The sequence below is a fragment of the Primulina eburnea genome, chromosome 15, assembly GCF_022965805.1.
Source record: "Primulina eburnea isolate SZY01 chromosome 15, ASM2296580v1, whole genome shotgun sequence".
NCBI lineage: Eukaryota > Viridiplantae > Streptophyta > Magnoliopsida > Lamiales > Gesneriaceae > Primulina > Primulina eburnea.
In genome coordinates, this window is record NC_133115.1 from 33,661,474 (window position 1) to 33,685,526 (window position 24,053).

General features: G+C 32.8%; 3 protein-coding genes across 5 annotated transcripts; 2 read left to right on the forward strand and 1 right to left on the reverse strand.

Annotated features, from left to right (window-relative positions):
- The first annotated feature begins 2 nt into the window (after positions 1 to 2).
- On the forward strand, positions 3 to 6,003 carry LOC140814037 (AP-5 complex subunit mu). Of its 2 annotated transcripts, XM_073172893.1 has the most exons (9): positions 3 to 165; positions 272 to 397; positions 1,504 to 1,815; positions 2,160 to 2,290; positions 2,400 to 2,456; positions 2,565 to 3,460; positions 3,921 to 3,977; positions 5,238 to 5,285; positions 5,675 to 6,003. In XM_073172893.1, the coding sequence occupies exons 1-9, from the start codon at positions 98 to 100 to the stop codon at positions 5,744 to 5,746; spliced, it is 1,767 nt and encodes a 588-aa protein (XP_073028994.1). In that variant the 5' UTR covers positions 3 to 97; the 3' UTR covers positions 5,747 to 6,003. The 2 variants fall into 2 exon arrangements, with proteins under 2 accessions (XP_073028994.1, XP_073028993.1); XM_073172892.1 differs by having other exon boundaries at positions 2,160 to 2,452.
- A 1,190-nt stretch (positions 6,004 to 7,193) lies between these two features.
- Positions 7,194 to 8,736, reverse strand: LOC140815723 (probable galacturonosyltransferase-like 4). 2 transcript variants are annotated; one of them, XM_073174782.1, is made up of 2 exons: positions 7,881 to 8,736; positions 7,194 to 7,798 (listed from the first exon to the last, which is right to left on the reverse strand). In XM_073174782.1, exons 1-2 carry the CDS (start codon positions 8,640 to 8,642, stop codon positions 7,754 to 7,756), a joined length of 807 nt encoding a protein of 268 aa, XP_073030883.1. In that variant the 5' UTR covers positions 8,643 to 8,736; the 3' UTR covers positions 7,194 to 7,753. The 2 variants fall into 2 exon arrangements, with proteins under 2 accessions (XP_073030883.1, XP_073030882.1); XM_073174781.1 differs by having other exon boundaries at positions 7,194 to 8,733.
- Positions 8,737 to 21,277: 12,541 nt separating this feature from the next.
- Positions 21,278 to 22,687, forward strand: LOC140814300 (S-adenosylmethionine decarboxylase proenzyme 4-like). The gene has a single exon (XM_073173240.1). It carries the CDS (start codon positions 21,428 to 21,430, stop codon positions 22,460 to 22,462), a length of 1,035 nt encoding a protein of 344 aa, XP_073029341.1. The 5' UTR covers positions 21,278 to 21,427; the 3' UTR covers positions 22,463 to 22,687.
- Positions 22,688 to 24,053: the final 1,366 nt, after the last annotated feature.

A 24,053-nucleotide genomic window follows, 5' to 3' on the forward strand; every position in this document is an offset into this window, starting at 1 on the left:
AGGAGTATCCATTTCATCTTCATCGATCCCTGTTCGATATTCTCTCCCCCTCAAACTTCCATCACCGGTATCTGATAATCACACCGGAAAAGCATAAATGCAGAGTGGCTGCAGCATCCGAGCTCTGTGGATTCTCAATAATCAGGACACTGTTATTTTCTCCAGGTAGTGTTTTGTCTCACTGTCATTATTATTTATTTATATTTTTTGAATTTGTGTTAAAAGATCGATTGATGAACTGAAAGCTTCAATTTTCAAAAATAAAAAACAGGAAGTTCCCGGTGGTGGAGAAAAGGTGGCTCGTGGCATGCGAGAACGAAAGTGATGAAAATTTTAAATATAAACCCTTGCCTTGTGAATCTGAGTTAGCTGCTGCCTTCATTGATCGCAAAAAAAGGTTAATCCGAAACGTTTTAGCAGGAACTTATTATTTCTTTGATTTGTGTACACAGAACCTGTTTTTGTTCGTTCAATATTTCACTTTTTGTTTGAAAATTAAGCAAAGACCGTAAATTTTGACCTGGCTCTATCATCATGTCTATTTTTTGAGGGCGGTGTTTAATTGCATTGCTGCAGTTATAAATTTGAGCATACTCGAATTGTCTAAATTTTTTAACCAGCAAATTATCTGTTTCTTTTTATATGTATTTTTTATGGTACAGTTCAAACTATCATATTTACTTCTGCGCTGTGTAATTTTTTTTCTTATGCGTAAATTAGCTGAAATGCCCACCATTGATCTGAATCAAATAGTCCAGTGGACTGCCATAGAGCGCCTGCAGCACTTTCGTGGAAAGACGGAATGTTATACTCTTTCTTGACAGATTTTTGTTTAGATTATAAGTAATCCATCTCTTGTAGCTACGTTGCTAGAATTTGACCATTTGAGACCATGTGAATGTACCTCGTTTTTAGTTATCATGTATTTCTGATTATATTGGGGCAGTGATTGGATAAACACTCTTGTCAGTCGCAACTTCAAGGAGTGTATATACTATACAAGTTTGTTGTGTCCTGATTTTTGCATTGCAAGCATTCCTGACTCGGCTTTAAGTTGTTCAACTATCATTGCTATGCTATTCTATGCATTAGTGGCCTGTCATTGTCGGTGATAAGAAAACTTGTTTAATTTTTTATGGTGGTTAATGATTCAATTTTTGAGGGGAAGATATGGTAGCAAGAAGTCATCGTTCCAGCATGTTAATTAGTAATAAGATCTATGTGGATTTGTCATTTTATTCATTTGACTTACAGATAAACTCCAATTTGTGTGTGATGTGATCTTTATTTTGCCGTTTGTTAGTTGGAACTGAACTCTCATCTGGTTGAATTTCATCATTTCATGTAATCCTTTTGGTGGCATTGGTCATAGAGTAGTTATTTTTTTAGCATGAGGTTATATTTTTCACGATCTTATTGCTATCGTGGTATTGTACCTGTGATGTATCATGTCAGTAATTGGGCAAGTTAGCATTACATAGCTGATTAACTAAATATATTCAGGGAGGGGTCTGCTCGTGGTTTCGGTCTACGTTTAAGACAGTCTACTAAAGGATCAGATTCATGGGTTGATGACCCAATTACTCGCCACTTAATTAGCTTGCATATCAATAACGAAGAGAAATCGGAGAATTATCTATTGTGGCCTATGGCTTTACACTTGAAGGGTCCATATACTATACTTGTTTTGCCTCTGATTGAGCCTCGTCATTTGAAGACCTATTCAAGAATGTGCAATAGTTCTGACTGTGGGAGTGCCATCGGAGAGCAAGAGAATATTTCTTCACTTCTCCTTGAACTTCCATCCATCACAGGGTATGGTAAGTTTTACTCTTTAGGTGTTGATGAATCTTCTTGTTTCCTTTTTATGCCATAAACTTTTGTATGCGAGTGTAAGACTCCCCACCCTTTCTGATGTGTTTTCTTCTCGCACATTTGGACTTACATGTTCAAAGATGTTTGCTTGTTAGCTTCTTCCTTTCGATTGGATGTTTGTATCTGGTGCATACAAATTACATACCAGCGTGATTTAGTTGCTACTTGCTAGTTTTGATTTAGGGGATTATCAATTGTTCTTTGGTGACGAGCTTCTACCTTAGAGGCTAATTACTTGTTCTTATAAAAAATTGACCCACTCCTTTATTAATTTGCTGAATTAGGGCATTCATTGTGGCACATACATTTGGAGACATAATAACTGGTGAATCAGTGGAGCCCGAAGTAGTTGTCGCTGCCTCTCCTTCAGTTGGAGGGTTACTGGATTCCCTCACTGGCAGTATTGGAATCTCAGGTATGTCAGCAAGACCAAAACCTGCAGCTGCACCTGCTGCAGCATCCACTGCTTCTGGAACTGCTATGAGTGGAGCTTCAATATCTGATGCTCCAAAGATTGGTTTCAGGCCTTTGGACAAGGATGCACTTCGGTCTTTTATCAGTAGTGCAATGCCCTTTGGTTGGTAATCTTTACTGTGATATTTCGATACTAAATCTTGTGCAGTCTTTAGATGTTGAATGGTGTACAGGGTTTTTTTGTTGTTTTTCATTTCCTCCTTTTTCCGCTGTAGGCACTCCACTCGATCTCAACTACGCAAATATTTCCGCGATCAAGGCCGCTGGATTTTCATTGACAGATTTGCCTCCTGCAGACCGCAAGCAACCTGCCTGGAAGCCTTATCTTTACAGGGGAAAGCAGCGGATTCTGTTCACAATTCATGAGACTGTGCATGCTTCAATGTATGATCGCGATGAAATTCCTGACAGTATAAAAATTTCTGGTCAAGTGAACTGTAGGGCTGAGTTAGAAGGGTTGCCTGATGTTTCTTTCCCTTTGACTGGGCTGGATGCTTCACGTATTGAGTCATTATCCTTCCATCATGGTGCTCAAGTTCCAGAGCATGGTGGTGATAAACAGGCTGTGACCTTTTCACCACCATTAGGGAATTTTACATTAGTGCGTTATCAAGCATTTTGTTCTTTCGTACCTCCAATTAAGGGGTTTTACCAGCTCTCAATGGTTTCAGAAAATGAAGGTGCCTTTTTGTTTAAGTTGAGTCTCGTGGAAGGTTATAAAGCTCCTCTAACGATAGAGTTCTGTACTGTAATCATGCCTTTTCCAAAAAGAAAGGTGGTTTCATTTGATGGGACGCCTTCCATTGGAACAGTTTCCTATACTGAACACTTTGTTGAATGGAAGTTAATAACCAACAGTCGGGGTGTTTCTGGGAAGAGCATCGAGGCAACCTTTCCAGGAACAGTTAGGTTTGCTCCATGGCAAGCTCAAAGGCCACCTTCAGCTGGATCAGCGGTTGGAACTATGGCTGATGAAGATAGTGATTTTGAGACAGAATCCAGCAGTAGCGGTGTCAACGTTGAGGATTATATAATGGAAAAAATGAGCAAGGATCTTCAAGCAGTTGATCTAGAGGAGCCTTTTTGCTGGCATGCGTACAATTATGCGAAAGTATGTGATTCATTCATTTTTCATGACTTGCATTCTTGAATTTTAATTACAATGTAGCGGTGTACCACTTTGAGGCTAGCCATCTTAGAATGCTTTCTTTTTAACGTATAAAAATCCAGATTAATTATTTTTACCTTAATCAAATTCATTGGGCAGAATTATCTATGTAGTTGGAGGTTGTCTAACGAGTAGTATTTAAAATCTGATTTTTGCTGTCATGATTGAACTATACAGATATTCTTCGAGAATTCTTCTAAGAGAATTGGGTAGACCTTGAGAAAAGGTGGTAGATCTAACGTTTTGATGATAAAGTTTAAATCTCTTCCAGACTCTATTCTGTAGTTTTTTCTACTAAAAATCAATATGCCATGGAGATGAAAAAAATTCTTTGAGTCATTGCACTTTTTACATTTTGTTTCTAGGTACATTCTTTCCAAAATTAGCATTCATGTTTGTGCAGGTGTCTTTCAAGATTATTGGACCATCTTTATCAGGAATGTCTATTGATCCTAAATCTGTAAGTCTATCCTGTCACCATGTAGACGTTGTGTTGTAGCGCATCTCTGTTTCATTTTAAGCATTTGAATATATTGGAGAGTGCTTAATCTTTTTTGAAGCATTTTGTTTATACCGGCCTTAATTTTCACACATCCGGCCAACTTTTGCTTTTGTTGTTGCAAAACTCTAATTTGGTTTCTTTTTTCTTTCTCTTTTTTTTCTGTGCTTTACTTAATTTTGAGTAATAATATTTTCTTTGAATTTTTTGGCATATGACAGAGTAAAGCAAAAAGAGAATTTTTGGATACATCTTTAATCTGGAGAATGGAGTTCAATATTGTAGTATGCTTCATTAACTTGTTATGAAAAAATTTCAAAATTTATAATATGCTTGACGGCGTATTTGTCTACAAGATTATCAATGCATGTGATAGTTGTCCCTGCCTTTTGTTCAGTGTACTTTACTTGAAGAAGTTGGTTCTTGGTCAAAGACTACGGTTTTAATACATAGATACCTCTGAATGCCACGCGATAGCTATGCTACATTTTTTGTGGAGGGTGGTTGTCCCCTGAGTGAACAATGTTGAGATGTAGCCAACTGTAGTTTTACCTTCTTCCAACTTGATACTGGCATCTTTCTCCTTTTTGTTCCCAGGCTGATGTTACCTTTTTCTTTGATGAGTTGAATCCATCTCATTCAAAACTGATATAGGAGCGACTCTTCTGTAAATTTTTGTCAAATTTATGGTCCTAGTTTTAATTACCGAACTGAAGCGATAAAAAAATTGAAAGATAAACACAAGAACACACAAGGTTTACAGTTGTGCACACTCGATGTCAGAGCTACGTCGACTTGCCACTGCTGCAAATGTTAATAATAATGAAACCAAGAAAAGAATTTTACAAGAACATGTCCACTCTCATAAATATTTTATTGTCACTGTATGTGAAAAATAACACACTTGCAGTACATTGGCGGTTATCAACATACTTAAATAATATGATGACCACATTAATATATGTTAAATACCTAAAATACCCTTAAGTAAATAATTAAGTCCACATATATATTAACAATCTCGTTTAGCACCAGACTCATCATACTATTTATACATCATTGCCACTAAACGTCTGCTGATCGGTCAACCTTTATTCCCCTTTTACTGTTAATCCCAGAGGTTTTCCATGTCTATTTGGATGTTCACTTTAAAATTACTATTTTATCTTTTCCTTACGAGGCAGATTTATTTGGATGTTCACTTTAAAATGCTCTGCGCAGGTAAGCATATTTCCTACAGTTAAGGCACCAGTGGAATGTTCAACTCAGGTATAACTAGCTTCAGCCGAATGATTTTTTCTCTTTGGCCTTTTTGAAAAGCTTGTGGCTGTATGATGTAGTATCCTCATATGCTGCATGTATTGTTATTCTTAGCTTTGTTTTCTGATAGAGCGTCTTTAAACATATATTTTCTGGCTCACAACAATACACGAGAATGTAGGTTTAATTTTCTTTGGATAGTTTCTCTTTTTTCATACTTAGTTTACCAATCATTTGCAAAAGATTAGGTTATTAGAAGAGGTACCCTCTCACTCATATGTGGGCTGGAATAAACATCCACCACAGAAAAGCATTATTCACTGTTTCTCAGAAAAATGCTGCATTATTGCATATAACTCGACTTTTAAGCCTTTTCTTATCATTTATGGTTGCATCAGGTTGTTTCTGGCGATTATGTTTTGTGGAATACATTGGGAAAATGTCCCATCGCGGCCACACCAGAAGCATAGACAATCGATGGATATGCTCGAAACATGTTGCTATTTGATGTGAACAAACATGCTTGCTCTTTCTTTATCAAGTCATTGATGCCTTCTGATGATTCAAGCTAGTGTTGATGACTGGATTGGTTATTTTGCAAGAACAGTTGATCACGTGTCCATTTAATATGCACTAGAAATTTGTATGTAAGACACCACATATATATAACATGCCTGAAATGTAGACAACAAGACCAACACTTGTGTGCTGAAAATCGTTTATTAATTACCAGCATAACCGCTCACACGACGTATGTGTATAAAATAATATAATACATTTAGTATTATATGTATTATATAGATAGTATATTTTTATTTTTCAATAATTATTTTAGTTATGATTTTTTTAAAAAAAATTCTCGAATATTTGATTTAATTATGATTTTTTAACAACTATATCAATACAAATAATTTAAAAGTTATTTATCTATCTATAACAGTTGGTTGAAGGTCCATTCACTAATCTTAATTCTTGATTTTAACTGTAAGACGAATATCTTTGTCCTTGTTTGTGCTTCTATTTTTTATTCTCTTGTTGCAATGCTTCTTTTCTTCATTCATTGTGGTCGAAGGTATCAATTTCAGTGACATGTCGAAGAGTTTATTTCCCCTTTCGATTCCAAGAGTCCAAATGTTTCACTAGTTTTTTTAACAACCTCCACTACCATAGTCAAAATGTCATTTTTTTCGACTAAAAAACTTGTCCAATCTGGGCAATAATGTATGGTATTCCTTGCTTAGATAGTTGATGTTATCTTCATTTGGGACATATGTTATATTCTGCAAATCAAGTATTTATTGTTTATTACATGATTATCTGATTTTGAATCTTAATATATTCGTCAACAGAATACTCAAAAAAATTGTTATTATAGCGATTTCATTCCCATCTTTTATCATCATTGTCAATATATATGTAAGTAACATAAGAAGTGATGGAAATTTTTTTTCCTTGCCTGGTTCGATATATAAGCATATTATTTTTAGTCGTTTTTTGCACGACGTCACCTCGGAACAACTTTGAATTCATGCAATTTTTGAAATTGTGGTTGTATGCGTCATATCATGGAATCGATTTATTCGAAAGTATAATAACAAATTTAACAGTTAGATGTTGTTTTATCTGGTCCCGACTTGGCCACTGCATACAACTGGTTTTATCATTTCGTTTCATACAGTTATTTGATGTTTCATGTAATAGATTTAGCTTATTCAGTTATTCTTTACCTTGCATACATAAAACAAGGGAATATTACAACCTTGCGGGACAGGGGAATAATTCTAAGTTTTTACTGATAAATGTAATTTGAGACATAAAAATCTGCATGTTTCGTGTTAAAAGTTAGAAATTAATTGTGGTTAAAGTTTTTCTGTTTTTTAATATTAATATAATTTGAGAGGCGACTAAAACAAAACAGAGAACATGATTTGAGACGCACTATAATTTCAGACAGTTGGAACAAAAAATAACTACATGTGTGTCCTGATAGAAAAAGAAAATGAAAAGCTATGCTAATCCTGAAGGCAAAATGGAGAAACCAGTCGTTGCCTCCGATCCATTCCCAATTTCTTGGACCATTTTACTTCCTTTACGGAAAATCTACACTTAGTGACACACTCTATCTTTTACATACAAAGAAGTTTGGAAACTATGTACTTTCTAACTGATGTCTCGTCTCACATTTTGTGTATATATTAAGTAAGTTTTGTGTTAGATTTCTTATTATAACCGTATCACAAAGTCACATGACATGGAATACACGAATGTGGATCGCCCCCATATGGTTCTAGACAATCATTAGTCTTCTAACGCGACACGAGAGGAACGGTAGAGATCGTATGGCGCCCACAGGTAATCCACGGTGCATGTCCTCCTTGAGTCCAATCTCAACCATGGTTTACCTTTACCACTCCAATGTAGGAGGCTGATTGGGCCAGGGTGAAGTCCTCTACATTTGCCTTCTAAATTGTCTCCCCCTAAACCGTGCTGATTCCACCTATGATCCACTGGCTTGATATTACCTGCAAAAATAAGTAAAATAGGAGGCAATGATCCTAAATGATATATTCTTTTTTGCTTTTGTACTGCCATCCACTCCTCTACCTTCTGGGTGTATCCTCCTTTCCTCCATTGATCGACATCCACCACCATAACACCGGTGTTAAAATAGCATGGATGTCGTCCCTCGAACGTCCTAGACAAATTCACGTCCGACCAAAACGCGTCGGTGAAATAATTTGTGAAATTTGCATGGCAATACTCTGGTGCGGCCAACACCTTTTTTCCTAAATCCACACCCCATAGTTTTGCTATATCATCCACGACTATGATGTCCGAGTCTAAATATATCACACGTTTTACATCTATAGGGAGGATGTCAGGCATGTATATTCGTGCGTAATTTAGGGGCTGGTCGAGGGCTTGCCTTATAGATTTAGATATCTTCCCACGAACCCTATTCGAATCAAAACGGTACATTTTGAAGGTGAGGTAAGGGAAGGTGGACTTGATCAAGGAATATATTTCTAGCTCGAGATGGGCAGATAGGAAGTGGAATGAGACATTCTCCGGGCACGTAGAATGCTGCAAGATCGATAACACCGCTGCGATCGTGCCTCTGATGTAATTCGAATCGAGAGGCATGACAATGTGGATGGTGTCATCTTTATGCGGGCTGCAGCACGTATCACCGTTGCGAAACGCCGGTGCTTCCCGAAAAGCAGGAACGGTGGTAGCAGAAGGGGTTGTTTTTTGGACAATGTGGAGGCGGATGGCGGCGGTGGTGTTGGTGGTGGGGTGGAGGAGGAGGAGAGACAGGAGGCCGAGGAGGAGGAAATGATATGAATGGGAGCTCCAAAAGGCCATCCTGTCTGAATTACAACTTTTTTTGTTTGTTTTTGTTTTTTTTTTTTTTTGTTTTTTGCTTTGTATTGTGGTTAGTGATTTTATATTTGAGGAAAAATCTGTCTGAGTAACCAATAGAAGTTTGTGTTGAGTTTTGTGAATATAAGAGAGAGGTGCTCGAAATTTTTGGAGGCAAAGAAGGAAAATCGGATTCTTGTTTGACTGTGGAAGACTTTGGTTAAATTTGGTGGAATGGGAAATTAGGAAATATATTTATTCGGTTCAATATTTAAAGAGTTTGAAAACCGTCCATTTATGTCAATGAGATCATAGCCCTTTTTCTATAGTCCAATCCATTCAGCAAGAGTTTTTGGAAGCAACTCAAAAGATAAGACATTTGTTTGCTGACAAATCTATATATGAAAACGATTCTTCTGATGAGAAACGAAATGTTCCAAATCTTCCTGGAAATTCTTGCTCTCATTGGACCATTTGTATCTATATGAATTAGAGCAAAAACAATACAAAAGTAACAAAGCAGTAGAACATATCGGTAATAGGTAAATGCCTCCTTTTCTCTTGAAGTTTCAATTCGCTTCTGACGATCAAATGAAATGAAATGTGAATTCGAAACAAGAAACAGGAAAGAAGGAAAAAAGAGAAGTTACTGACTTGAAATCCTCTCTGATTTGGAACCAGTATGGAATTGATTGGTTAATGGGCCTTTTTGGTTTTTCTCTATTTGGGCTGCATGAAGATGGCTTTATTCTACAATGTGGCCCAATCTGAGCTTACAAACAGACCAAATTGGAAGAAAGAAAGAGATGTTTTATAAAGATTAATTAAATTACACATAATTAATTAGATATTCAAATAAATCAAATCAGTGTGATGTTACTTAATGATAGTGTTGGGTACATACTCATTAAAGTGTTAGTATAATAATATTTTTCATTTACTAAATATGTATAGCAAGTGTATGCAATGGTGTCATCAAGCCTATCAAACTTATAATTGAAAGATTACAAAATTAATTGCAATTTAAATTTAATCATTACCCCCATTTGTATTTCATTCATGCAGAACATTAATATATCTTAGCCTAAAGACCTTAATCATGTTTCTGATATATATAATTAAATCAACCATTGGAATCTTAATTACTATTGCAGCCAGTGTGTCCATTTATAGAATGGGGATGATGATTTTTTTTAATTTTTAATTTTATATAATTTGTGGAGTTTAATTATTGCATTATTAGTAAATTGTTTGAAAGAACTACATGCGTAAATGACTGCTAAATTGGCCCACTTCGACTTTTGAAAAATTCAATATTGGCCATTCAAGTTTTCCCGAATTAAACTTAATTTCTTGCCGACGCCATTCGGATTCTTAAGTTCTGATTTCCAAGATTCAAGGGTTCGTAGGATGAAGCATACTAGGATCAATACATGTGGATTTGACTATAAGTAGAGAAATCGTTGATCTAATTTATGTGGTCAAATCGTGAATGTAAAAGTTTCCATTCGACATATAAAATTGTTTTGTGAGACGGTCTCAAGATCTTGATAAAAACAAACTAATTTATTCAAGCTAATGTTTCATCACAAGTAGAGATTTTTTTTTTTTTTTTAAAAAGGAAATTAGACCATAAAGAGAAGGCTGGATTTTTTTGATTAAAAACTTGACATTGAATCTTATTGGACCACTTTTGGATACAAATAATGATCATGAGAGAAATGTTGATGGCTAGGCGAAGGGAATGAATTAAAAATTGGGAATAAACTAAGGTGACTTTATAAAGAGTTCCAAGAGTTTGGAGCAGAGGGAACATGATGGCCTTAGCCTACTTTAATGCCATAAATCTCTTGGAATTTGGATACCTCAAAGTGTTGATTTCCTCGATTAGGTCAGTGTAACTTTTTTGTATTATTAATTTTCACTTTGGCATCCAAATATTAATCCAATAATGACAGCATGTTTATGTCAGCATCTTGTATGTTTGGTAAATTCTTTGTTTTGAAGGAAATTATAGCTAGGTAGATAGTCTTGGTCGCGAATATATAGCTCTAAGAACCCATGCATGCACATGTATCTGTGTATGACGACGACGGTTTGGAGAAGAGTTTTATATCTAATGTTTTCGAATATAGTCGAAAAAACTTGTCGATCGATAATATATGTTGCGATTGGAAAAGTAGATAACATAAATTATAGTTGAAACTTGGCAAGATCATATGTAAAGGAGGACATTTTATGTTAAACTCTTAAATTTTTTAGAAACTAAAATTGAATACAAACCCCCTGCCCTTGTGTATAATGTTTTAAAGTGCATAAAATCGAGCAAATTCGTAGGCTTTTCAAATTGGGTCAAATTCACTTGATTTTTTGTTTTCAATCTATATTCGAATTGGGCTCGCATATGTTCAAAGTATAATTTGAAATTAAATCCGAGTTCTAATTATGTTTTTGTTAAGTTTGTATATATTTTTATAATACCATAGAAATAGCTAGTTTTGTCTCGTTCAGGGACGTAGCCAGAAAAAAATTTTATCCTGGGCTGAATGAGTCGATAAACAACATTAAATAATATAAATCAAATATTTAAAAACTTCTTCACGTGAAATTTCCAACCAGTAGGAGACTAGCATCTCTCGTCGACATGAATTTCTTGATCGCTGCCACAATTAAATATTGCATCGTTCTAGAATTCTTCAAGATATCATAGTACAAACTTTGCGACACGAAAAACAAAAGGTTGTAAAGAACACACACACACATCTGTCGTCTAGCAAGCTAAAACGAAACGATCATTGAGAAAAATGTGTATTAATTTTAATTTATTTTTTTAAAAAAATGTGCGGCCTCTGCAAAGCTGTATCTTTTGTGTTAATATAAAATGATTTGAATTAAAAGAAGAGAAAAACCAGAGCAGCGAGGGAAGGAATGATTGTTTGCGTGGCGCAATCAATCAAGATTCTGCTAAAACCCATTTTAGTTTTTTTTTAAAGAATAAAGGCACGGGAGGAATGATGCTGCAGCGTGTAAGGTTTTCATCCACTTCGAGAGATTTGCTTGTGGCACCAGGGCTCGAGGAACAGTACTGATGAGTATTGTTTCCACGCACACACACGCGTATATTACATGCAAAAAGATATAAAACACACACACACCAGTGTGGATGTGTGTTTGTGGGGGGCATAGCAGCAGGAACTAGGAAGGGTTAATTTAGTAGTGAAGATCACAAGCACAAGAAATTAGTCGCCTAGCTAACATGTCTTGTTTGCCTTGAAAATCTTTGGATAAATGGAAAGATTTCCGATCCTCTGAACAACTATTAGCCTAGCTATGGGCATGCATGCATAATGGATTGATCCAACGGCCTCTCTTCCATAAAATACGCATGATATATTATATTAAATCTGGTAGACAAAGTGCTTCGTGTATGTGAGCCACTATATAGAACACTGATAGTCATGATAGTTATTGGCTAGTGAAAAAGTATTAATATTTATGTTAAAAATATTGTTTTTCATGATAATTGTAGATCGAATCAACCAATATCAAGGATAAAAATCAACGAGACCGTCTTACAAAAACCTACTCTTGAAAGAATGTGTAATTGGGACATTCAATTATGCATCTGTACATTGAGGAGAAACGTGAAAGAGTTAGTGAAGTAGTAAACTTAAATTTATCCATCAACTTGGAGTTAAATAAATAAAAAGAAATCATGTATGAGCACTTGAAAGCATCTTAACATGTCTTGTTTGCTACAAAATCTTCGGATGAATGCAAGCTTTGCAACTATAAGAGCAATGATTAGCAAATGGGGTCTCTCCAAAATACATTAAATTACAAGGATTGGGTTGTTTTTGTAGTGCAGCAATAAGTATGTAGCATAAGTGGAGTGAATTGACTGCTGCCTAAATAATTGACAAGATGAGCAAATCCTACGTGCCTATTAGCTATTGAATGATGTAAATATCCAATTTTAGATAATTTAGAATTGATCACAAAGGATAATCGAATCTAATTTAATCATAAAAAATATGGTAGATTTCTTGAGAGAACTCACACCATCGAAAAAAAAAATTCATTCAAATTAGTGGATAATTAAGACAGTAAATCATGACCGAAAATATGATAAAAATGAAAAACGCGAGAGTTTTAATTCCGTTCATATTATAAATGACGTCTATTCAATTGGAACTCTTTGAGTTTGAGAAAAGCTTATATATAACTGGAGAGGAAATTAGATACTATGCAAGTGTAAAGTGTAGTTAACTAATATAAGTAAAGAGTGGTGGGAATCACTCATGCTAATTCTTTGTGCGCATGGTACAGTGGCACTCATTTTTATATATACTTCAGTTAGTGGTGAGATCGCACATAACCCTAATTTTAATTCTTTTGAACTGTGCATATATTTTGTGCGCATGCGAGTGTATGTATGGCGGCTAAAGTCACCTGTAACCCTCTCAAATTATGCATTTGTCCCCCCTTAGTGTTTCTTGGTGGGGACTCTATGTCTGCGAAGATCTGTTCCATTTTAGAGTTTCTATGGCCTATGGGACTAGCTTTTCATGGAGTTAGGATACATTCTGGATTACTAGCTCATATTTTTATATATATTTCTATATATATACATATATATATATATATAGGAAATGTTTAATAATTACCAAGTTATATATTTTTATATATATTAAATCAGATTCTATTAACTACTATTAGAAACAAGTATCAAGTTAGTTTTTTTTTTAAAAAGAAAGAAATAAAGAATGGTGTAAATAAAAAAAAATGGGTTGAATTAAAACTAAAGGTGAGGGGTTTCCTTGTTTCGAATAACCTTTAATCTCTCATATTTGGGGAACATTTTCTTTTCAGTACCTTTTAATGTCAAAGTCGAGATTTCGTTATACTTTTGAAGTAAGATTTTGGCCAAAAAAAATCATCGAAGTCAGAAGTAGTTGACCATTTCTAAGCCCGAAAACACACACACGCGTGGATGTGTGTGTGTTCTGAGTTTCTGTGTATGAAGAGTTTGGTGGTGCGCATGCAGCAAAATCAGGGAATATGTAGTCATCATGTGTGAGTGTGGCTGCCACCATAAGATTGTCCACGACGCATAACATTGCCAAATATCATTTTTTTTTCCACTCTTCTTTTCTACAATATCCGAGTTTCATGTTTTATTAAAAAATATTTTTTTCATGAAACTGTTAGTTATCTCACATCGGTTGGATAAAATACCTGACAGTTGTATATATGGTCTTAGACAATCCTCGTCACTTGAGCTAGCTTTTGGAGTTGAGTTAGATCCAAGTTCCAATCTTAACAGAAACAGTGAAATTTTAAAATTTAAGTCACGATCCTTTCAAATCTTTATACAATTTCAATTTTTTAATGTAATGCGCGCACACACACTCACACACACGCAAGTTTATGATGGATCGACGCTATCAAAATTCTTTGACACTCCTTTTAACTTCCCTCGACGCATTCTTGATATGTACTCTCATTCTTTTTACCTTTTTTGAACCTTTAGTAACATGTACATACTCGGTAGAGCTAGATACACTCGTATGATTGAGGGAAAATCTTGTTAGGTGTTCGAATAAAGTAACTTAAAAGTTAAGGTGTTATGTTTGTGTGTGTGTGTGTGTATGTATAGGCATCAATTAATTAGATAGCACATCCAATTAATTAAAGTGTGTCATAGTCTTCATGATCTTTCTTGAATTAGAAACAAGATTTGAGATTTATTATTGCCTAAATTTGCTTACTCTTTGTTGACTAAAGGGATAATGATATTTTTTCAAAAAAAAAAAATTTGAAGAAGATAGGAGATGTCATATTATAACAAAGAGTATGTCTCATGTGAGACCGTCTCACGGATCTTAATCTGTGAGACGAGTCAACCCTACCCATATTCACAATAAAAAGTAATACTTTTAGCATAAAAGGTAATACTTTTTCATGGATGACCCAAATAAGAGATCCGTCTCACAAATATGACCCGTGAGACCGTCTCACACAAGTTTTTGCCTATAACAAAATGATGAAAATGTATATCTTCTTCTTTAGAAATGACGAGAATCGCGCGCGCTATGGTAATTAGGCAAGACTCACCCTAATGCAATCACGTTCGATCTCTTTGATGTGCATTTTGTTTATTTTCGAGGAGGGAAAATTCCAATTTGTATGTATGTATTTTTCAATCTAAGATGTTTTTTTTTATCTATATAGTCAAATTTCGGCTTTAATCTTGTATTCTTATTTAGTTTGCAATGTTGATTTTTTTTTTTAATGACGTAGCGCTGATTTGACGTCGATCGACATGACACCAACTTGTTTTGTGTCATGACTTCACTAGTTTAAGAAAAATTATTAAAACTAGTTACTCTGCACACGCGTTGCGTGTGTGTACAATCTTTTTTATCATTATCGATAGACTAAAGTAAAAATTGACAAATTATGGAGGGACTAAATTGATATTTAATGATTGAAATAAAAATAAAAGTGTGTGTTGAAATAAAAAAACAAAACAAAAAAACAAAAGTGTAATATTACTATAACTGTAAGGGTAAAACTGGGAAAAAAAGATGGTGTCCTCCTTGGCAGTTTTTATAAGGTGCTCAGCCTTAATAAATAGTATAGATTATCAAATATTGAAATATACATAATTAATACCAAATTTGATAAATTAGATGACAAAAATGGTAAAATATATATTACTAAACGTACAATTGATTCCTAAATTTTTTTTGCCTTTTTCCTTTTACTAAAATATCACGTTTTTATTAATATTAGTTTGTTAAAATTCTTTACATACAATATCTTAATTTCCTAATACTCAATTTTTTAAATAAAAAACCATTCCTAGATAGCTATCTAATATTGGGAAAATAGAAATAAAAAAAAATTATGATTATTTTTGTTTTCCTTGATCTAGAAAATATGTACAATGTGTTTTCTAGGTTTGTGAGCCCACTCGATGACACCCCATACAAGGAAATCAGCCTGCCTCCTCTTAGGAACTCTAATAATTGTTGTCATGCACTGAAGCATCTAACTTTATAATTATTTCTATATACTTCTCTAAGCTACCACGTAATCTCAACTCATCAATACCAACCTTTTTATTTTATTTTATTTCATTCATCGAATTTTATAATAAATAATATATAAAAAAATTATTATCAATGCCAAAATTCTAAATAAGTATGTTCATATACAATTTGAGAAAATTAGGCAACTATGTACGTTGATGTAGAAGTGAAAAACAGATAATAAAAGACTAATCAGTTTGATATTCAATTTGAATCATAACTTGTTAGAAATTCTTCATGGGATATAATAATTAAGCGAGATCAAATGTACCACACTAAGAAGATGGAGCGTACATGCACCTAATTTTTTAGCAGAAATAAATGATTTCAAGCTTTGAAATATATGTGGAGTGAGTCTCACGTGAGACAAATCTTAATCTGTGAGACGGGTCAATAAAAAGTAATATCCGTAGCATAAAAATTTATACTTTTTCATTGATAACCCAAATAAGAGATCCGTCTCACAAATACGACCCGTGAGACCGTCTCACACAAGTTTTTGCCATATATGTGTGTTATATATATATATATATATATATATATATATATATATATATATATATGAATGTGAATTGTGTATTTACATAAATGTCCTTACTTTCATTTAATAATAATCACTAAATACATGTTTAAATTTTTGTGAATTTACACACTCCAATTTTTATTTTTTCCCCATGTTTTTCATCTATTAATTAATGAAATTTAAAATAAATTGAAGATAAATGAATTTTAGTCTTTTCCAACCTATCAATTAATGAAATTTAAAACATAAATATCATTACCTTCATTTAATAGTTTATTTTTTTTGTGAATTTACACACTCCATTTTTTTATTTTTTTTGTTTTCCATGTTTTTCATCTATTAATTAATGAAATTTAAAATAAATGGAAGAAAAATGAATTTTAGTCTTTTCCAATCTATCTATTATCGATATTCGATATAAATATATGAATGTGAATTGTGAATTTACATAAATGTCCTTATTTTTATTTAATAATAATCATTAAATACATGTTTAGTTTTTTGTGAATTTACACACTCCATTTTTTATTTTTCCCCATGTTTTTCATCTATTAATTAATGAAATTTAAAATAAATTGAAGATAAATGAATTTTAGTCATTTCCAATCTATTAATTAATGAAATTTAAAACATAAATGTCATTACCTTCATTTAATAATTTATTTTTTTTTTTTTGTGAATTTACACACTCCATTTTTTATTTTTTTTATTTTCCATGTTTTTCATCTATTAATTAATGAAATTTAAAATAAATTGAAGAAAAATGAATTTTAGTCTTTTCCAATCTATCTATTAATTAATAAAATTTAAAATAAAGTGAAGATGAATGAAATTTAGCCTTATTTTTTGTTGTAATGAAATTTACACTCTATTTTTAAAATTTTATGATAAAGCAGATACGATATAGCTAATACAAAAGTCACAACTAACGAGCTGAATTCGATTAAAGAAAATGAACAAATATATGATGTTATGATGTGATGTTTTAACACGTTATGCAATTTTACGACATGTTTACGCTTATGCTAAGATCATGAAATGTATGTTGAGTACAATATTTTTCATTGTTGCATGTTATGTATATGTATTGTTATTAAGTTACAGGTGTTGAGTCTTTAGATTCACTAGGTGTGATTGATGCAGGTGATCATATTGATCAGGAGATCGGAGGTGCCGAAAACTGAGTAGGCGGGGCTGGATGTGCGCACACTAACCCGAGGACCTTATTTTTTCCGCACGTTTTCATCTATTAATTAATGGAATCTAAACCAAATTGAAGAAAAATAAAATTTAGCATTTATTTTTTGTGATGAAATTAACAATCCATTTTTTTTTAAAAAAAAACTTATATCTATAAAGAAATTCAATATATTATCTATCTATCTATTATTATTATTACTACTATAATTATTTTTACTGCTATAAATATATGAGTTTGAATTGTGAATTTACATCTATGTCTTTATCTTCATTAAATAATATTTATTAATACGTATCGCTTTGTTTGTTTTCTTTTCATTTATTAATTAATGGAATCTAAACTAAATTGAAGAAAAATAAAATTTAGCATCAACCTTCATTCTTCAGTAATACATGTTTCTTTTGTGTTTTTTTTCATATATTAATTATAAATTTTAAAATAAATTGAAGAAAAATAAAATTTAACATTCTTTTTTTGTGATGAAATTTGTACTCCATTTAAAAAAAAAACATATCTTTAATGAAATGCGAAACAATAATATTAATAAATATTTTTTATTTATTTTCTATCAGCTATTAATGACTTCTAAAATAAATTGAAGAAAAATGAAATTTAGCCACCATTTTTTGAAATAAAATTTAAATTTATCTTTCATTTTTTGAAATGAAATTTACACTCTATTTTTTTTGTAAAAAAATATATATCTTTAATGAAATTTAAATTAAATGCATTTTTGTTTGATTTCTATTTTTTATTAATTAAGGAATTTTAAATAAATCGAATGAAATAAAGTTTACACTATTGTTCAAAATTTTATAGTTCTCCAATTTTTAGTAGGTTTTATGTGAAACAGTTTCATTGTTATATAGTCTTCAGAGAGCTGACCCAGTTATTTCAGGAGTAAAAAAAATAATTTTTTTTTCACGATTCAAGTCGGATATGAGACATGTTTCACAAAATTCACTCGTGAAACAACCTCATAAAAGTTTTTGTGTCAATTTTATTTTTAACTTAAATAAATTAACATCTGTGAATAACGTAAATAATAATAATAATTAATGTACCTCTCTTCGCTTGTTTGTATTTTTCCATATATTATTTAATATATTCTAAAATAAATTGAAAAAAAATTAAATTTAGCTACAATTTTTTAGAATGAAATTTAAATTAAACGTTCATTTTTCGGAATGAAATTTACATATCATTTTTAAAAAAAATTAATATCTTTAATAAAATTTAAAATAAAATAATAATAAATACATATTCTATTGTTTGTTTTTTTTCTCACCTATCAATTAATTCAAAATAAAATTGAACAAAATGAAATTTAGCCACAATTTTTTGAAATAGAATTTATAATTTATTTGTTTTAAAAATATATATCTTTAATATAATGTAAAATAATAGAAGAATAATAAAATTTACAATATATTTTCACAGAATGAATTATATCCTTATTTTAAAAATAATTCTTTTTGTTTGACTTCTTTTATTTATGAATTTTTATAGTTCTCCAATTTTGAATTGAAATTATGTGAGCCGGTCTCATGGATATATCCTTCAGATGGGCCAACCGGTCAATAGAAGAATAATAAAATTTACAATGTATTTTCACAGAATGAATTATATCTTTATTTAAAAAATAATTCTTTTTGTTTGACTTCTTTTTTTTATTTATTTATGATTTTTTATAGTTATCCAATTTTTGAATTGGTCTTATGTGAGCTGGTCTCATGGATATATCCTTCAGATAGGCCAACCAGTCAATTTTCAGAGTGAAAAACAATGATTTTCATGATTATGGTAGGATATGAGACATGTTCCCGTGAAACAGCCTCGTAGGAGTTTTTATGCAATTTTTATTTTAAACTTGAGTAAATTAACATTCATTAATAACGTAAATAATACACGACTAATATATTTGAAAACTCTAATAAAATTGTGTGAATTTATATATATGTTCTTATTTTCATTAAATAATATTAATAAATACATGTCTTTTTTTTGTTCGTTTTCAGGTATTAATGAATTTTATAATAATTGAAGAAAAATGAATTTTTTTTTTTGTAATGAAATTTACAGCTTTTTTAAAAAAAATTATATCTTTAATGAAATTTAAAATAAGCGACACAATGTCAGCAGCTTAACTCCCGAAAACTTCATAGGTGTTCGTTCACTCATCCCAATATTACCCTCATTCTTGCACGCTTAACCTAACAAAACTGAATGATAGTGAAAGATTTATCTTTTAGTTCGAATGTTGCTTAATTTTTATGTCAAAAGTTATATTTATTACCCATGCCGCAATATTTATTTCTTATAATTGTGATTTACCATGCAAAGCCCTATACTAAGCAAATAGTGAACATAATGAGGATTGCATTGACGTGGCTGTCAATTTGCCAAATTGTAAAACCCTATGCATACCAAACACAAATAATTGTTTTGTACAATAAGAAAACACTTCAAAAGAATCAAAATGAGTTTAAATTAGTTTTATGTGTAATAATTACTCTTACATATATCAAATGGATAGAAAAAGAGAAATAAAAATGAATTCAAATCATTTTTATGTAAAACAAATTATCAATACATAACTCAAATTTTAGATCACACTAAAAAAAGTGATCATTACTTTACTTCTTTTTGTTACAGGTATAGGATAACAATTAAAATTGAATATGAGAATGAGATGGCAAGAATAACATTATTTAGAAAAGTTGCATCGTCTTTTGTTGTGTTCTATTGAAAATTTCATTCAAATTCATGATCAGATATAAGATAAAACAAACAAATGATTTTATATCTACATAAATATTGTATCTAACAATAAAGATTTTCAATGCAGAATCTACCAAATAACACATATAAAGATTCGTTAAATCAACCAAGCTCCAAGCTCCATACATTCTTGTTCAAGTTGGATAACTCAGTAGAAAAATATGATGAAGTGTTAAAAATTGTGACAGAAGCTATTGAGATATATGCCAATTATCCAACAACAAATGTCAATATCAAGAAACGGAGATCTCGGAAGATTATCAAGCCAACTAAACAAAGGGGTGTACCACCTAAGATAGAAAAATCAAATGAAATAAATATCAACAAAAACATGAAGATCCATGAAGACGAAGATGAAATAAAGATTCGAGATGAAGAACAAATCGCCGAGTACAAAAAAAGAGATAAGAAGATAAAAACCGACGGGCACAAAAAAATTTCAAGAGGTCTTCAAATCAAAGACATGAAAATGTGATGATTTCATTTGTAACCAAATAATTAATTATTTATCTATTAAAGTTATTCTTATTTCAAAAATAATTTAAACATATTTAAATAAAACTATCATATACAAATTATCTCTATTTCTCAACGTGCAACGCACGTACATTTATCTAGTATATATATATATATATATATATATATATATATATATATATATATATATATATATATATATATATATATATATATATATAACGATATGCATTAATCCATATCTAATCTTGTCACATTAACTAATTAAATGATGAATTGTGGGCATTTGTATTTTTCTTGCATTTTGAGAAGAAAAAAAGAATAAGAAACGCGCATGGCCATGAATTAAGATTATTCATGTTGTTGTCTTCAAAAAGAGCTCGCAACACACAAAAATAACCATCATCTTGCACTCATTTTGCCTGCAATCCTTCTTTTTTGTTGCCCTGAACCCGCATGCCCCCCACCTGGCCCCTACCTTACCCCTTCCCCATCTTTCTTTCTTCTCCACCTATATATACTGACATACTCCTGTACCTTGTATAATACCTCAACTTCACTCACACAACAAACGCACAGTACGCAAAGTACTACGTTACGATATCCATTTCACCTTATCTTCGTCCTTTTCTTCTATATTTATCAGTTTTTTAGTTTTCTTGAACTTCAGAAATCTTGGGTTTGATTTGATTTGATTTGATTTGTTAATATGGCGATTTCCGGGTTCGAGGGATTTGAGAAGAGGCTGGAGTTGCATTTCTTCGGCGATGATCCGGCTGCTGGGAAAGGTCTCCGGCTGTTGGATTTTGTGTCACTAGAGAAAGTATTGCATGCGGTGCAGTGCACCGTGGTGTCAGCTGTGGGGAATAAATATTTCGACTCTTACGTTTTATCAGAATCAAGCCTCTTTGTTTACCCGACAAAAATCATCATCAAAACTTGTGGGACTACACAATTGCTCAAATCTGTCCATCCTTTGTTGGATCACGCTTTGACTTTGGGGCTCACCTTGTGCGGGTGCAAATACACCCGCGGCAGCTTCATTTTCCCAGATGCCCAGCCCTACCCCCACACAAGTTTTAAGGATGAAGTTGTGTTCTTGGAAGAGAATTTGCCTAAGAATATTTCGTGCAGAAAGGCCTTGGTGATGAACTCGAAATCTTGTCACAAGTGGCATGTTTTTACTGGTTGTGATGATGGGAACATTTTCGCTATGGAGGAGATGCATACAGATGATCTGTACACTGTTGAGATCTGCATGACTGGGCTGGACCGGATTCTGGCTAAGAATTTTTTCCGACGGGTCGGGGATGGAAAAAACGGCGACTCTGCTGGAAAAGAGATGACGGAGTTGACCGGGATTAGGGGCATTAACAAGAAGGCCCTTATTTGTGATTATGCTTTTGATCCTTGTGGATATTCGATGAACGGAATTGACGGGAACCGTTATTCGACTGTTCATGTGACACCGGAGGATGGGTTCAGTTACGCCAGTTTCGAGTGTGTTGGCCCGGTTTATGATCACCGGAACGAGTTTTTCGAGGTCTTGAAGAAGGCCGTGAAGGTATTCCGGCCGGCAGAGTTATCGGTGTCGACGACTTGCGCCACCAGCGGGCACGAGCTGTGGAGGGGGGTGGAGAAGGCCATGGAGCCACTTGGTATGAGACTTCGGAGCCGTGTCGCCAACGAGTTTCCGACCGCTGGGACCATCGTTTTTCAAACATTTTCGACCCGCAAAATGTAGGATGCGGTACCGCCGGTAGTGGTGACCCTGCTCGTGGTGTTGATGGTGGTGCAAAGAAGTTGAAAAGATTAAAGGGGACGACAACTTGGGAACTTTTTAGGGTTTAGGTGGAAATTCTTTTTTCTTTTCACGTTCTTTGTTAGGACCAACGCTTGGTCCTTCTATCGATGTATGCTCACAACATTTGGGGTTGACTTTTTTGTAAAATAAATTTAAAAATGGAAGAAATTTTCAATTGTGAATGGTGACGTGGAAATTAAATATTATTGGAGAAGGTGCTGGTTGATCATAATATTGCACCCCACTTCAAGTTGGCACGCCTACAAATTAGTGGGGACTAGCACAAATTTTTAAATTATTTTTTTTCCGTAAAATATACCTTTTATATATATAATCTTCGAGAGTAACCAAAAATTATATTCATATAATCTATTAAAAAATTAATTATCAACGTAGCACACCGAGTAAAAAAATAAAAATAGCATGCAACTTTTCCTTTAACAGCTCATATTTCAAAGAAATTTATACACAAATTTGAAGCATACATAATACATATGAAATTAATTTTATTTTTTTAGGGGCTGGAGAGCCTGTAAAAACCTGTATTTATTTAAAGAGGAGGGACAATTAAATTAAAAAAACAAAGCAGCAAGCGTGCTTAAAATAGTACAAAACATAAAAATCTCTGGCTACGTTAGTTTTAATTTGCTGATTAAAATGGGATCCCACATGCTTCTACTGTCTATGCATGCATGAACCTATTATTAATAATATATTACCATGCATGCATGTATCGGCCAAGTTTATTAATTTAAACTTGTAATAATCCCAATAATGTAATATAATTTGACATATCAAATTAACATTTGATGCTGTAATTTTATGAATGTCCTATTATTTGGGCAAAATTGTTTAAATATTATAACGGGCCTTGAGATGTCTGAAAATAGTAATGGGCGGTTCGAAGGAAAACCCAAGTTCAATTAAACATGGGCCATCTGGCTCACTAATGTCTTTAGTCGTCAATTAATTGGTTAATTCCAATCTTCGGACTTTCGATTTCCAGTTGCCTCATTTTTGTGAGGAAAACCTTTCTAAAATTCTTTTCTTGGTACATTAATGGCTGAATGATCTACTACAGTTCAGAAATCGGAGGAGGAATGGCGGGCGGTTCTCTCTCCTCAGCAGTTTCACATCCTCCGACAGAGACACTGAGTCAGTACACTTGAAACTTTATCTTTCTTTTTTTTTTATCGGTAGTTTGGGGGGAACCCTTTACCATTTTCGATGTGTTTATGCAGTTTTTGCATGCTTAAAGATCTTCATTTGTTAAGTTTTTTGCATCATCGATCTGACCTTTGCTATGCGCGATTCATATCTTTGGAATGGTACTGTCATATTATGGATTATACTGAAAATCTTGCGTTCTTCAAATTATGCGGCTGAATTAAGTTCTTGACAATTATATACAATCATCCTCTTGAACCAGCTTTTGAGATGAAGTTAACATGGTATTAGAGTCTTAGATCGTAATGTGTTTAACTAATCTAATAGGTTATTCGTTAATGTTTTATAAACTTCAGGCTGGATG